Raw genomic sequence first — 14,714 nt, 5'->3', positions numbered from 1 at the left:
ATACCATAAAAATATTTAACCATCAAAGTTATTATTTCCTTCTTGATTAGAACATTTTTGTACTGTTCTTTTCTTCTCATACAAATGTTCTTACTCTTTGTGAGCTCATTCTTAAACTCATTTTATATTTTTGTTTTTGTTAATCATTTTATATTTCCAACTAAAGTGAGCCAATTAAATCTTCATCTTTGTTAAAAGTAAGAACAAAATTTGTAGGATCAAATACACTAGGAATGTCTGATTATATAGGCTATAGAAAGTTAACAACATCAAGGACAAAGCGATGATCCTTGATTTTAGCTTAGTTAGGGATGTGATATATATGAAATACACATCTATAATACAAGATATAATATATGGTGTATAATAACATCTCCCTCAAACTAGAGGTTGTGTGGAGGAAGTCATTTTGAGTTTAGAAACGAGAAGGAGACATCCAGTTGATGGGATTTGATGAACACATAAACAAGTTAGTTTGTAGAAAAAATGTAAAGTGAAGAAGTGAAGATTGTCTTACCATAAATAATGGTCAATGAAGTGATAATCAATCTCAATGTGCTTAGAGTGCTCATGAAAGACATCATTCTAGACAACATGGATAGCACTTTGATTTTCATAATGAACAAGAGTGTTGATGGTTTGAGAAGCACCCATAATGGAGCCAGAAGAGTTCATAGTGAGAGCACTATACTTAGCCTTGATAATGGAACGAGTGACAAGGGATTGTTTTTTGCTAAGTTAAGATATGAGAGAAGTGTCCAATGAAAAATAGTAAACAATAATGGAGCAGTGGATAGTAAGATCTCCTACATTTGAAGTTGAAAAACGGGGTGGCAAAGAGAGAGAAGGGTGGGATTGCCAGCTGAATTTTGTTGTTGTTGTTATTTATTTTTATTTTTAATTTTTTGCTTAAATGCTTATTTTTATTTACTATAATATTTTTTTTTAGAAGAATATTTTTTATTTACTAACGTGGTATGTTAAAATAAGATTGGATAAATTGAAAATATTGCGAAACAGTCTTAAATGTTGGGCATTCAAATAAAAGATTCTATATATTATGGATTAAAATCAAATTAAAAAAAAAATCAAATTCATTAAGGGTGTAATTTCTATTTTAGTAAAAGACTATGTATCAAATTACTAAAATTTTTTTATAGGAACAAATTACTACTACCAAGGACTTTGGAGGGTGTAATTTATCTTTCAGTTAAAAGGTATATATCAAATTACTGGGAAACTTTGGTCGTGCTAAGATTTCTTGCTTTCACATGGGCCATAGTATGCTAGAAGAAAACTACTTTGGGCTTTTACTGATGAGTAAAAAAATCTGTAACTTTCTGTTTCAATTGGGCTTGGAAATTGAAACTTCTCATTTCCCCAATAGAATACGACGTCGCTTGGACTCCAACAGAATACGACGTTGTTTTATAAAAAAAAAATAAAATAAAATGGGAATTGAACCCGACGTGAATCGAACACGCAACCTTCTGATCTGGAGTCAGACGCGCTACCATTGCGCCACGGATCCACAACTGGTAGTTAGCACAAATATTTAATACTTAATCCATAGGTTTTGGAGTATATGATATCTGTTTTCCGTTAATGCGACCCTCTCAAGTCTAGTCTCAAACACAGGAAGAAGGAAGAACCAACTCCTCCTGGAGCTGAGTGGGTTCTGTAATCTTCACAAAAGACCCAAACACATTATATATGTGTGAGATCTTCGAATTCCAAATCAACAATCCTAAATGGCACCAATTTGGACTCTTCAACTCCATCCCATTTCTTTCCAGGTATTTCTCTTTCTGTTTCATGCATTGCCTTATTATCTAGTATTTACAGATATTTCAGGGTTTAATTATTTCTATTTAAATTTGGTTATTGTAGCCTTCAATTTGGGTTTCAAAGCATCAGACCCATTTGAATTTTATGAAACTCAGACCGGAATTTCGTTTCATAAGTAGTAGTAACAAGCAGCTGAACCGGAAATTTGTACTGGGAGCCAATTCCGGTTCGCCGAGTGACCCAGATGAACCGGCGGTTAAGACTCAGACAATCACCGTCGCTGTAAAAGACCAACTCTCCAAATTGCACGGAACAATCAACTCTTTCCCTCCCCTCGTTTTCGTGGTAAAAAAGATTTCTTTTTTCTTTTTTCGTTACAACAAAGTTGTTGCTTTTGAATATAGTGAGTAAATTTGTATGTTATGTTATTTTTATCTATGTATGAATTTTTATTTATGGGCATTTCTTTTTTTGGTCTAAGATGAATAGATATGGTGGGAGAAATCTCGCAATAGGGTTATGTATTGCAATTGCATTGTTGGTCATTGCTGTAAGAGTGTATGCGGCGAGGAAGTTGAGGTACAGAACTCCTGGTTCTGTAGCTGATCTCGTTAGACGCGGGCAGCTGAGGTCTGATAGAAGAGGCATGTATGATCCCAATCCTTAAACCCGGTGTTAGATTTGATTTCCGAGTTTTTAGTGATCACATACTCTTTTTGATGCAGCTCGAGGCCTCTCATGTATGAAGACCCGTTCAATAATCCAATGGTGAAGGTTGGGAAGAGCAATTCGACTGTTGAAATGTGTGGAAAGGTTTATCGTTTAGCCCCAGTTACTCTGACAGAAGAGGAACAAGCCATCCATCAAAAAAGGAGGTCACGGGCATACCAGTGGAAGAGGCCGACAGTGTTCCTTAAAGAAGGGGAATCGGTACCTGCTGATGTTGATCCTGATACAATTCGGTGGATTCCTGCTAATCATCCTTTTGCAACGACAGCTAGTGACATTGATGAAGACTTGGCACAGAATAATGTTTATCAGAAGCATGGTGTTCCATTTCGTATTAAAGCTGAGCATGAGGCAATGCAGAGAAAGCTTGAAGCACTACAAAGTGTAAGTACCAAGTACTGAGATGCAACTATGTTTACTACTAGAAACGGGGGGAAACATCTCCATGCACAATAGCTTTATAACAGGCACCACTTTTATTAGAGAGAATTTCTTCATATTGCATTTGAATATAACATCCAGTGTCTTGGAATTTGCAGACCTTGATGTAGTTGAACGATATCAAGGTAGGGCCAAAATGGCCATTACCATATCTGGTCCTACAAAATTGGGGTACTTGTAGCCAACCTTAAGTCTGGCTGAAGACTCTGTTGAGTTTAGTTTTACATGTAGATGATGTTGCCAAAAACAGGAGATATAACAGTTCCCATATTTAACTCATCTGATTGGGGTTGGATTCTTAACACCAATGTCGATGCCAACAGTGATGCCTTCATATCAAGGCATGACGTTTTGGTTCCGGCAGAACTATCATAAATCAAACAACTATCATAAATCAAACAACTGTGAGATGTTTTCAAATCTGTTGTGCTGGGATAATTGAATCCTTCGTGTCATTAACTTTCTCCTGAAGTGAGGCTTACGCTGGTTTGAGTAATTGCAATTAGTAATGGATCCATGTTTCAGGCTAGAGTTCCATAAATGTATCTTACTTAGTGCTTATATTTTCCAAGCTGGCGCCTTCTATCGACAAGGTGGTTGAAATAGGTTGTTTTAACCTTGACACCTTACTACCTTAGGCAATTTTTTCTTTCTAAGTCTAAGCATGTTTCCATGCAGCTATCTCAACTTACGGCTCTATCTACCCTGCATCCATCCATTTGTATAATTGACCAAGGAATAGAAATTGTTTAATTAGCCTAGGAACTTGAATGAAATTGTATTTATTCTAAGTCATGTTTTTGCATACTTGAAATTGACAAGGAGTTGATTACTAGGACTTTATGGCATAAAATGTCACCCCCATATTGCTCTCTGAAAAATCTTTTTTGTTTGCAGGAGCAAAAACTCAACAATTTAATGATAGATCCCAGAAATGCTAAGGATTTTGAGAGACCATTCAAGGAACATCCAAGGTCTCGTGAGCAAGTAGAACAGAGTTCCTTTAATAATCAAACCAGTGACTCTATGCCCCCCACATCAGATCCTGCCCCAATTTCAGTTGAAAGCAATTCATCCTCAGAGGAAACACAGAAACTATAAGTTAAATCTGGCTTCTAGGAATGCTACTGTCATCTGTCAAAGAGACTTGTTCTGCAGCAAACATGGGATTCCTGAGTTTTACAAAATACATATCCAGTTGTTGGTATGAATTTGCTTCTAAATTTTGAATTTTAACAACGTCCATCTCTGATATTCAACTTGAAAAGCGAAGGCTGGATTTAAATAGAAAGTCTACTTATTTCAGTTTATTCTACGTAGATTGCAATGTTTTTCCATAGATAGCCTTACTGCATAAAATATGTTGTTGTACACATGGTTTTTGTATTGGCTGCATATAAATCTCTCTCTCTCTCTCTCTCTCTCTCTCTCATATATTTGTGTGTACTGATGGAAAAACTATCTTATGAGACCGGTGTATGGAGCACACCTCTCCCATGTGGATCACACGTCTGGGGGCCCACCAAATGTGAGAGCGGGGTGCTTTGTAGGCTAATCTCATGAGATAACTTTTTCATGCTAGTAGGTGGTGAATGTGTGAAATAGTTGGATTTGAACTAATTTAACTATTGAAACCTTTTTTAGTCATTTGGGTGATGAAGACGCCAAAATGAAGATTCAACCAAATCCATAATTTCTACCTGACTATTGTGTCAGGTTGAATGGTTGATACATATTATTTTCATCAAATATGTTTCCTTCGGCATATGATGGAATTGTTTCTTTTAGTGTATGTTTGGCAAAAATTATTTTTGCCAATTTATTTTACTATTCAGTTTATTTTTACTACTATTCATGAGTTACACTACACTTTTTGATACTATTTATGAGTCATATTGTACTATTTTAGCTAACTTTTATCTTTATCTACCGTACTTTCAGCCAAAAGTTTTCAATTTCAGTAAAATAAGCAGATTTGAAACAGACCATTAGAAGGGAAGATGAGGTTGGAGTTCAATGAGATTAAATGTTCCTCTATAAGTTAAGAGAGAGAGAGAGAGAGAGAGAGAGAGAGAGAGAGTGAATATCAGGAAATGTTGATAAAAATGCCATTGATTTTTTGAGAACATGTCATCCTTGGGTGAAAATCTAGCTAATTCTAGAAAGAAAATTTAAACACAAAAGGTAAATAGAAAATCCAACATTCCTCAAGAAAGAGAGTACTATCTAATGCTTGATGGTTGTTAACCCAGATTCCTAATTACAAATGCTTAGGCCAGGGGGGTTGATGTTCAACCGGTTAAACTCAGATGAGTCACATCAATATATATATATATATAAAAGCAGAGACCTCATGCAAAAGTGCATGAGGTTCTGTCATGTGGCGTTTTGTATGAGCATTTTTTCGTTTAGTCTTTCATCTTTAATCTTCTTTTCAATGATTAGTTTAAGCCATAAATGCGAAAAATTAAAATATTTGGTTCTACTCCCTTTTCTAACTTCTCGAACTCTTCCACTTTTAAATTCATTAATTTAATAAATGAAAGGTGTTCTCCGTTCAATGTTAGTTTTCATGTTCTTTTATATATTCCAGTTTCACAAAATATCAAAAGGCCAAAAGAAAAATAGAACTGGAGAGATAGAGAGACAAAGAGTGAGGAATTAGTGTAAAAAAGAGTATGAAATTGGCTTTGGTTTCAATTGTATATGATCTACACTTCTTAACAACACTATCAAAGCTTGATACAATGCTTTTACAACAAATGGGGTTTCTAAAAGATATGAGTTTTTTGTTTTTATTTATATTTTTGGAAAGTGTTTAATTTTTATAAGTGATTAAGGTACTCAGATATAAGTAAAATTAAACATAATATATAAAGTAGTGTAAATTTATATTTCCCTATTCAATTATATTGTTTTATTTTTAATCTCTTGGCATGTATATTTAGTTTTGCGAATTAGAAATTATAAACATTAAATTTGAGATGTTTAACCTTCAAAAGTTCACGTGTTTTCTTTTTTAAAAAATACTTTTAAAAAAAGAAAAGGAAATAATAAAAAAATTTATATTGAAAACGGTCAAATGTAAGAATTAAATATACATGTACACCTGATCAAACAAAAAAGAGCATATAGTGGCTTTTTTAGAGTCTAATTAATTATGGTTACTAATGAAAATATTGTATTACAATTTTTTTTTCATTCATTATTTTAGTGACGTATACTAAATCATCGAAATTAATTTTTCAAACATTTAACACATGAGTATTACAAAATAATTAATAACGAACACGCGCATCGCGCAGGACATCCACTAGTATTTTGAAAGTGTCGCAAATTTAATCCATAACGAAACTAGCTGATTTAAAAAACATGAAGAAAAAAAAAAGTATCTGTATCAAATTGATATAACATGTAACCGAAACTTTTAACAGATCCGTAGAGGTCCAAATCATCCATAGAGGTGGGAGTGGGATGAAGTGGTATCACTATTAGTACATGAAAGACCAGGTTGGCTACCAACGGACATCGAACTATATCAGCTATGCTCTTTATTAGAAGTCTCCAATAAATAATCATACTATAAGGCAAAATTTTTTCAACGAGTTTGAATCAGAAGAATACTTTCATTCTTAATGCAACCACAAGAAGCAAAAATTTCAGAACGGAAGATTAATGACATCTTTAGCAGCTGATACTGCCGAAAAGTGGCTAAATCTGTTGAAAGAATTCAATCACTTGCTCTTCGCAGCAGCAGCTTGGCTAGCACCAACAGCAAACATCTCAGTAATGACCTCGAGGGGCATGCCTTTTGTTTCTGGAACCTTTAAATAGATGAATATCCAGGAGATGACACACACAACAGCGTAAATGCCAAAGATACCACCAAGGCCTGCAACTTCAAGCAGTACTGGCAATGTGTAAGTGACTATGATGTCTGAAATCCAGTACACCAGGGCACAAATGGCAATGCAGAGGCCTCGGACTCTTGTAGGGAAGATCTCAGAGCAGAGTATATTAGGAATTGGCCCATAGGCCGTGACAAAGACGCAGAAATAGATCACAACACAAGCGGTTGAGAGTGCTGCATTAACAACAGTGCTTATTGTGACAAGTTGGGAAAATACTAGAATGATAAGTGACACTACCAGCACTGGAATTGTAGTGAGCAATAGCTTCCTGCAGTAACGGGTTTTATTAGTTCTAATCATGAGAGTATAATTCACGAAAGTTACATATGAAAATTATCATATGCCTAGAATTGTAAAAAGGACGTATATAACAGAACTGCAAGGCAATAAGAAATATGGATGCAAGCAAGTGCAGTTCAGCAAATAAACTGAGTTGTCTCTAACTAGACAGATAAGGCATAAAAAGAGTGTCATTATCTGTTACTGTTTAGGAAAAATATTTAAGCATGTAAGAAAAAGAGGATCTTGGATTTAATGATTCCCAACATAGTAATAAGTGACAAAGTAATTCATTCACCTTCTGCCAGCAGTATCCATGAGCCTCATGCCTAAAACAATACAAGGAAGCATCAACAAGGTTGTGACTGCACTAATAAGGAATGATGCAGACTCTGAACTAAGGCCCAAGTCTGCAAGAAGTACTTCAACACCTGCATCTTCTAGAATTTGAGGAGTGTAGTAGAGAACCCCATTTATTCCAGAAAACTGCACACGCATATAGAAAAAAACTTAGTTATTATGTAAATCATTATAACTCAATTGACCAAACAGAGAATTTTCATGCAAGGAAAACAAGAAGAAGAATTCCCAAATTTTGAATACAAAATTCAACGAGTTAAAGGAAACTAAGGAAGAAATGAGAAAAAAATAAGGCAAAATGTGAGTAGAACAGCAACTGCATGGATGCCACGGATGAAATTTAGTTCATAACCATCATTTCTTTAGAAAGTTTCTGCATAATGATTCTTTAGCTATATCCAAATTGAAAAAAATTCAAAGTGGTAAGAGCTCAATGGTTATGGTAGGTTTAAGAATGACTTAGGTCAAATTCTCTGTACCTTCCAAAGATTTTGTGACTTGAAAAGTGGAAACCACCACTTTAAATTTAAGATACAGGGACCCCAATCAGGAAACATGAAAGAGAGGATCTTAAAAATAGAAGAAAAAGAATGAAATTAATTCAAAAGACATGCATGAACTGAATCTGTGCCAACTGGGTCACAGCTTTTACATTGACTTACCAGGAGCAAAAGTAGAAGAGAAATATAATTTTTAAAAGGTAGTAGAGAAATATAAGTTAATCATAACAGATATCCAATTACAACCTGCAAAAGACACCTGTATTCCGACCTATCATAAACCACATGCTTAACTACTGGTTTGAGAGGACTAGCCCAGATTGGGCCTCTCAAGCAGTTTACAAATGGGTAAATCATCATGAAAGAACTGACAAGAGAAAAGAAAGGGTTTCAAAAGAAGAAGCACGAGAAAGAAACTAGAGTAATCCATTCACATGGATCAGAACAGTGTTAATCAATTAAAGATTAAGTAGAGCAATAAAAATAAATTATATATAAACAAGTACTACCTGCTGAAGTAACTGAATTCCAATTCCGACAAACAATGCACGCTTAACCCCTGGTTGAAGAAGAGCAGCCCAAATTGGTCCTTTTGAAGCAGTTTCAGCTGGGTGGACCATTGCTGGTCCAACTGGATGCTGCTCCATAAGCTCCTTGGTATAAAGAGCAGGCTGGCTTACTAGAGCAGCAGCCTGGATATACTCGCCTTCTGCTGGAACATCTCCGCCAGCAAGTGAAACAAGGGACCCACGTCGGGTTCCAGGACCTCCCTCCTGATGCAAATAAATCCTTTTAAATCCTCCTTCCTTCTTTCCATCCTCACCTTCTCTCTCAGTCCATTGCCATGCCAACTGCCAGCCACCACCAATACCTGTACTACTAACTGTTTCCCCTGTTCCTTGCATAAGACTGCTGTGGCGCCTCATGCTCAGTACACTGCCATGGGAAGTAGGGGGGACCATGTCCTTTTCCAAGCTGGTTGTTTGACGAGAGATCAACGGACTATGTAGATTGTCATCAGAGTCTTCCCCAGCAGCCTCTGACATGTAATCCTCACCTTCTCTATGCTGGCTCTCTTCATCCCAGCGATCAGTTTTAACTGGTGGCTCTGCAGTGCTGAACATGCTGCCAAAATTAGGAAAAAGCATGCTACGCGTACTTCCTGACTCAGGGAGATTTTCATGGACACTACCAAACAGAGTCACAAGAGGGTCCATGAGTGGCACACTTTGGTTCACCATGCTTCCCTGGCGGGAGGCAAGGCCAAGTGAACTCTGTCCAGTGACAGGTTTGGCATCCCATTGGAGGCCTTCTTCAGGTCCGTATAATCTGATTGTGTCTTTATCAGCAGTTGGCTCCTGACCATCAGCAAGTTCATCAGCAGGGCCTATTATGTATTCTTCTATAGATGTTTCGCCCCCAAGTCCAAGACCTTCAACCAGCAAAGCCATCTCACCTGTGGTTCAAAGATGCCTCAGCAAGATCAGTATGATAAATTAGTCAGAGACAATTAAATTATATCATAAAGAATGTTTCAGATAGCCCTGAAACTTCTGTTTTCATAGATTTTAATGCAATATGATGCATAACAAGCAAGGCTCAATTTTTTTTCTTTAACAGTAAACACAGTAACTGGGATGTTTATATGGAACACAATGTAAGGAGAAAAAGAGGAGGGGGAAAAAAGTTACTCATTTAACAATGGAGGAAAGAGACAACATATTGTGCCAAACGATGACTATCTTGGACATGGTTATGGTACAAGCACATAAGCTCATTTAAGATTGCTTCTTTAGGTCATAGTCAATATCAAACTCTCTTCCGTTCAGAAAATAATGATTTTATGCCTTCCAACCATTGGATTTATGGAAAATCTCTTGGAAAGTTCTAGAAGAATCCTGTTCTCTGCTGTTTATCTGATAATGCCATAACTTTTGTAACATATCCCAAAAAATTTCCACATTGACCTCAATGGTTCCAATTTTAACAAACATAATATGTTAAGACAGTCAATTTATAAAATTTAACATATTTTTGACAATCTTGTGCATCTTGAATGTAAGGAGAGAGTTTGAGATATTTATGAATCAGTTGCATGTAAACATTTTTTTAATAAGGATCTTGAGGGACTTCTTTTTTAAGTTACTATTCCTAATTCTGTCACTTTAGATTCAAAATGATAGCATAAAATTCATTATTATGCATCTATTTCTCATCAGCAATTTGACTAATGGACAGACCAAGGTAGGTGGCCAACTGATGGTGTAGTGCCTTCAAAGGAAGCCTCAATCCAGCCGAGAACATGGCATGATACATGCCGATGTCCGTGGTCTTACCAGAGTAGCATTTCTCATACTTCCCAGGTAGACGGATTCGGATATTATTAGGAATTTGGAAACGGTCCCTTAAGCCATTGAATATTTTGGTCGCCATTGTCAGATAAAAGTCATTCACTATCCAGATTTTGGGGAGAATAAAAGGACGAGTGTGACCATCACCAGGGCTCCCAGAGCTTCCTTCCTCAAGAGCTCCCTCATCGCCCCCGTCATCTTCACTCGTGTTCACTTCAACCTCTCCTCCCTCATCATCACCGCCGTCACCCTTTACTTCCTCTCCCTCGTTAGGAGAATGGGCGGACGGCTCCCTCTCTGACGACCCTGAGAAGCCCTCCTCGGGCTCATGACCTGACGGGAAAACTTCATCATAGCCCGCTCCATCACAGACTGATGACTGCTCACTCGTAGCTTCTATAGACATCTATTTACCTACAAGCGACAGAGGTATTCTAAGAACCTAAGTTGACGATCTCTCTGAGATTAACGACTAACTAGAATAACGAAAACAAAGGTAAAAGGGCTTACTTGATTAGCAGACGGCTCCTTGAGGGATGGCAGTCTTAGTAAGCAGATGGCACGCAAAAATGATGAAACCACCAAGTTGACAGGCGTAAGAAAAATCAAAATGATGAGTTCACTCTCACAATCAACAAAGATGAAATAGGAGAAATGAGGAGAGGGAGGGAGATATATATATATATAGACAGAAAAGGCACGAAAGACGAAGCGACATACTCGTCCAGAAATGGGGCCAATTAGCTCATGCCACGTGCCCAATCATTTAATAAAGGCTGCTCAAGGAATCACCCATAAATGACCTTTCTTTTCTCTGAATAAGTAATAATTAATAATAAGATCTATAAAACTAACTCCATCTTCATAACCCGGCAGCTTTAGCTGACGAGGCTATGGAGTAGGGGGTTGCTGATAAGGGTAATTTTGTAATACTCATGCTCACCCGTGACAAGGCACAAGGCGGTAATCATAAATAAAGTCGTCAGCTTCACTCATGAGAGACAACCTTGTTGTAAAGTCTACGACTCCACCCCATACCTGATGACTGCATCTTGGGCATAGTAAGCTGAATACAGCAATAGGCTGAAAATGATAAGCTGAAGACAGTAAGCTGAAGAGGATAAACTGAAGACAGTAAGCTGATGACAGTAAGTTAAAAGCATAAGCTGAAGGCAATAAGCTGAAGGGGATCTATGAATCTCTGACAAGTCTGACGTGGCCTTGCTTGGTTTCCATGCATGTGTGTATAAGGAAATATCTTGCACCCCACGCTTATCCCTAATCAAGAAGACTCCTATAAGGAAAGGATTCCAGAAGATACGTGGATTAAAGAGGTTCTCTCCTATAAGGAAAGAACTTCTGGACCAAGGAATGGATTTCGGCCCTACACTACTATAAAAACCCCAAAACCCTCACAAACCAAGGTACGCATAATTCACCCTAGCTCTGGCACTCTAAAGTTGTGAGAAATTCTCTAACTTGACTGTCAGAGGGTATTTGGCCGGTATCACGCCGGTATCACGCCGGTACCCCTCTTAAGGTCTTCAACTTTTGTGTTGTGCAAGATCCTGTTTAGGGCACATGAGGATCGTGTGGCTTACTGACAATTTTAGGCATCAAGTCCATAAATACAACTGATGGTAAACAACAATGACCCATTTATAAGAAGCAAACCTTATTTACAAATTCTCAAATCACTAATGTTGAAAGCAATATTTTGGAACTCTTTGAATGCCAACTAAAGAAAATGTATAAAGCCTTTGTTATCTTTAATTGAATGATCAATCTTGCATGAACTGGTTATATGAAAAATAATTTGAGATGATTATGCACACCATTCATGATTCAACATCAGAGTGTAGGCAACCAAGTGGATCCACAAAAACAAGCAGGGGGGCCTTCAACTACAAATTATTAACTTGCAATAAAGAAAGAACCTGAAACATCTTCTCTGCCACGCAATCTCTGGAGAACCTTTTCCGCCTGAGTCATCTTTCCTTTACTCACAAGCCACCGAGGAGATTCAGGCAAGTAAAATACTGCTAGTACAAAATATAGGAAAGAGGGAATGGAAAGAATTCCAAGCATCATCCTCCAGCTGGGTGAGGTCGTCAGTGACATCCCAAAAACCATACAATATGATAAAAACATACCACCTGAACCTGTGAATTGTGGAAGAGTATTTAACTGACCCCTTATCTCTGGTGGGGCAGTCTCAGATATATACACCGGGGCAAGAGTAACTGCAAGACCAATTCCAAATCCATCTAAAAGCCTTGCTAATAATAGGACATAGACGTTGGGTGACCACAACATTACCAAACCACTTATAAAGTAGAGCACTGATGAGATTATAAGCATTGGACGCCGACCAAGCCAATCAGATACAGGTCCTGAGAATGTTGTAATAACTGTGGCTCCAATGAGTGACATAGCCACCACAAGCCCTTCTACGGTAGTTTGCAAATCAAGGTCGTCCGTTATGTAAACAATAGCCCCTTAAGATAAACAATTCAGATATCAGAAGCATACCTTTTCACAGTTAAGCATTTGAATGAGGGCATTCAGCACCAAATGGGGACCAAATTGAAAAGAATACAAAGAAACAGAACAAAATGCAATGTTTGGAGACCATAAAACAAATTCAACTACCATCAATAGTAAATTCCAGTTAAGTTAAATTTCATTGCACACCTAACTCTCAAAACATGAATTAAGGAAGGAAGCTTTCTAGATTCACATTCAAAAAAATATAGAAACCAAATAAATTCAGGAAGTACCAGCAATTGTAGCATTATCCCATCCTTGCAAAAAGTTACCAATTGCAGCAGCTACAGCCACTAGCACAGCTCCCTTCATCTTTACACCAATGAATCAAATCCCCAATCTAGGACTAACCTGTGACAGATAGAAAAACCCAGATCACATAAATTAAACAACCAACCATTCCCAACACTGAACCAGATCTAATACACTCATCAGCAACCCCTTCTCACTACAAGAGAGCCAATGGGATTGCATTCCCATGTCCCAGAAGTCAAGGCCATAAGCAGAGTACATGACAACCATAAATTTATATAAATTCAAAATGCCAGCACACCCACATCCCAAATCAATAGTAACCATTTAATAAAGAACATTAAAGAATAAACTAGAACACCCATCAATCAACATCAGCAACACGAAAATTCAGATCAATCTAATTCCTTACCAAGTAGGAAACAGGCCAGGCTTTAGAGAGAGAGAGAGAGAGAGAGAAATGGAGTGATTTTGGAATATCCCCAAGACTAAGAAGAAAAAGGGGCAATTTGGAAGAAAGAGAGAGAGGAGTAACCGTTAAAGAGTACAGCTTTGTGCCACTCTAATCTTTCCTAGCATATAAGGAAAAAATAGATACAAATACCATTAGCTCTGTGAACAAACTGAGTTCTTGAATGGAATCTGTGTATGGGGACAAAAGATATTGCTGTAATAATAGATAGAAAAATATTAATTTCCCAGATGGAGCTCAACTTTCAAGAAGAGGAAGACAAGTACTTCGGCAGCTTTGCCAACAACCCTTCAAAGCCCTTGCAAGTTCAACTCTTTGCTCTCTGACCCACTCTCACTCCAGTGCTGACTCATCAATACTCACACAAATATTGGGCTCTCCTGGCAAAGACAGATTCAAATTCATTTAGACCTTAGAACTAGAAAAACCTTTGTATTTTCAGACAATAAAACATAATGAACAGAATACAAGAACATCTGTCAAGAATGTGAGAAAATCCTAATAAAAATATATGAATATACCCAAAAAATAAAAAGTCTATAGCTTTTCCATAAGCAAGTTTATGAACTAAAAATATATATATATATATATTTTTTTTTGGTTTAGTTTAAAGTTTACCTTTTGAGAGACATATAGAGAGAGAGAAAAAGTTAGTCTTTGTGTGTGTCAGAGTTTGAGTCTGGAACCTACTAATCTTTGGCTTCCAAACGGTCTTAACTGATCCAGAGCCACTATATTACAGTTAGTAGATTTTGTTTCTTTTCTTTTCTTTCTATTATTATTATTATTATTATTATTATTTATGAAGATTGAAGAAGATGGAAATTGTACCTGGTAATGGGTCCGTGACTTGACATTTTGTACGTATAATCATTTTCTGCATTTGCCAATGGTAATACAGACAATCTTTTAGGCACCGATTTTTGCCTTTTTTTCTGTAAATCCCGTTTGTCCAATCTTTTTATTAATCAAAATAGCAAAAGTCAGACACGTATTCCAGTATTGCAAAGAAAATGAATATTAGTGATGGCGGTAAATGCCGGTAATGAAAGTCCAGGTCCAGCTTGCAAATTATTTGTATGCT

At 37.0% G+C, this 14,714-nt stretch overlaps 2 protein-coding genes and 1 non-coding gene across 7 annotated transcripts; 1 reads left to right on the top strand and 2 right to left on the bottom strand.

The window, feature by feature from the left end:
* Positions 1-1,459: 1,459 nt before the first annotated feature.
* TRNAW-CCA (transfer RNA tryptophan (anticodon CCA)) lies at positions 1,460-1,531 on the bottom strand. The gene has a single exon. It is a non-coding gene; the product is annotated as a tRNA-Trp (tRNA).
* Positions 1,532-1,618: 87 nt separating this feature from the next.
* On the top strand, positions 1,619-4,275 carry LOC142643919 (protein MULTIPLE CHLOROPLAST DIVISION SITE 1). The gene is made up of 5 exons (XM_075818633.1): positions 1,619-1,796; positions 1,891-2,133; positions 2,270-2,436; positions 2,514-2,901; positions 3,856-4,275. Exons 1-5 carry the CDS (start codon positions 1,752-1,754, stop codon positions 4,057-4,059), a joined length of 1,047 nt encoding a protein of 348 aa, XP_075674748.1. The 5' UTR covers positions 1,619-1,751; the 3' UTR covers positions 4,060-4,275.
* Positions 4,276-6,333: 2,058 nt separating this feature from the next.
* Positions 6,334-14,395, bottom strand: LOC142611753 (monosaccharide-sensing protein 2-like). 5 transcript variants are annotated; one of them, XM_075783903.1, is made up of 7 exons: positions 14,249-14,395; positions 13,873-14,010; positions 13,140-13,257; positions 12,297-12,857; positions 8,518-9,464; positions 7,447-7,634; positions 6,334-7,137 (listed from the first exon to the last, which is right to left on the bottom strand). In XM_075783903.1, exons 3-7 carry the CDS (start codon positions 13,216-13,218, stop codon positions 6,693-6,695), a joined length of 2,220 nt encoding a protein of 739 aa, XP_075640018.1. In that variant the 5' UTR covers positions 13,219-13,257; positions 13,873-14,010; positions 14,249-14,395; the 3' UTR covers positions 6,334-6,692. The 5 variants fall into 5 exon arrangements, with proteins under 5 accessions (XP_075640018.1, XP_075640024.1, XP_075639994.1 ...); XM_075783909.1 differs by having other exon boundaries at positions 13,897-14,010; XM_075783879.1 differs by having other exon boundaries at positions 13,571-14,010; positions 14,249-14,394.
* Between the last annotated feature and the right edge of the window lie 319 nt (positions 14,396-14,714).

This window comes from Castanea sativa, chromosome 1 (genome assembly GCF_040712315.1).
Source record: "Castanea sativa cultivar Marrone di Chiusa Pesio chromosome 1, ASM4071231v1".
NCBI classification, from domain to species: Eukaryota; Viridiplantae; Streptophyta; class Magnoliopsida; order Fagales; family Fagaceae; genus Castanea; species Castanea sativa.
The sequence above is the reverse complement of the archived record's forward strand: the minus strand, read 5'-3'. Positions and strand labels throughout refer to the sequence as shown.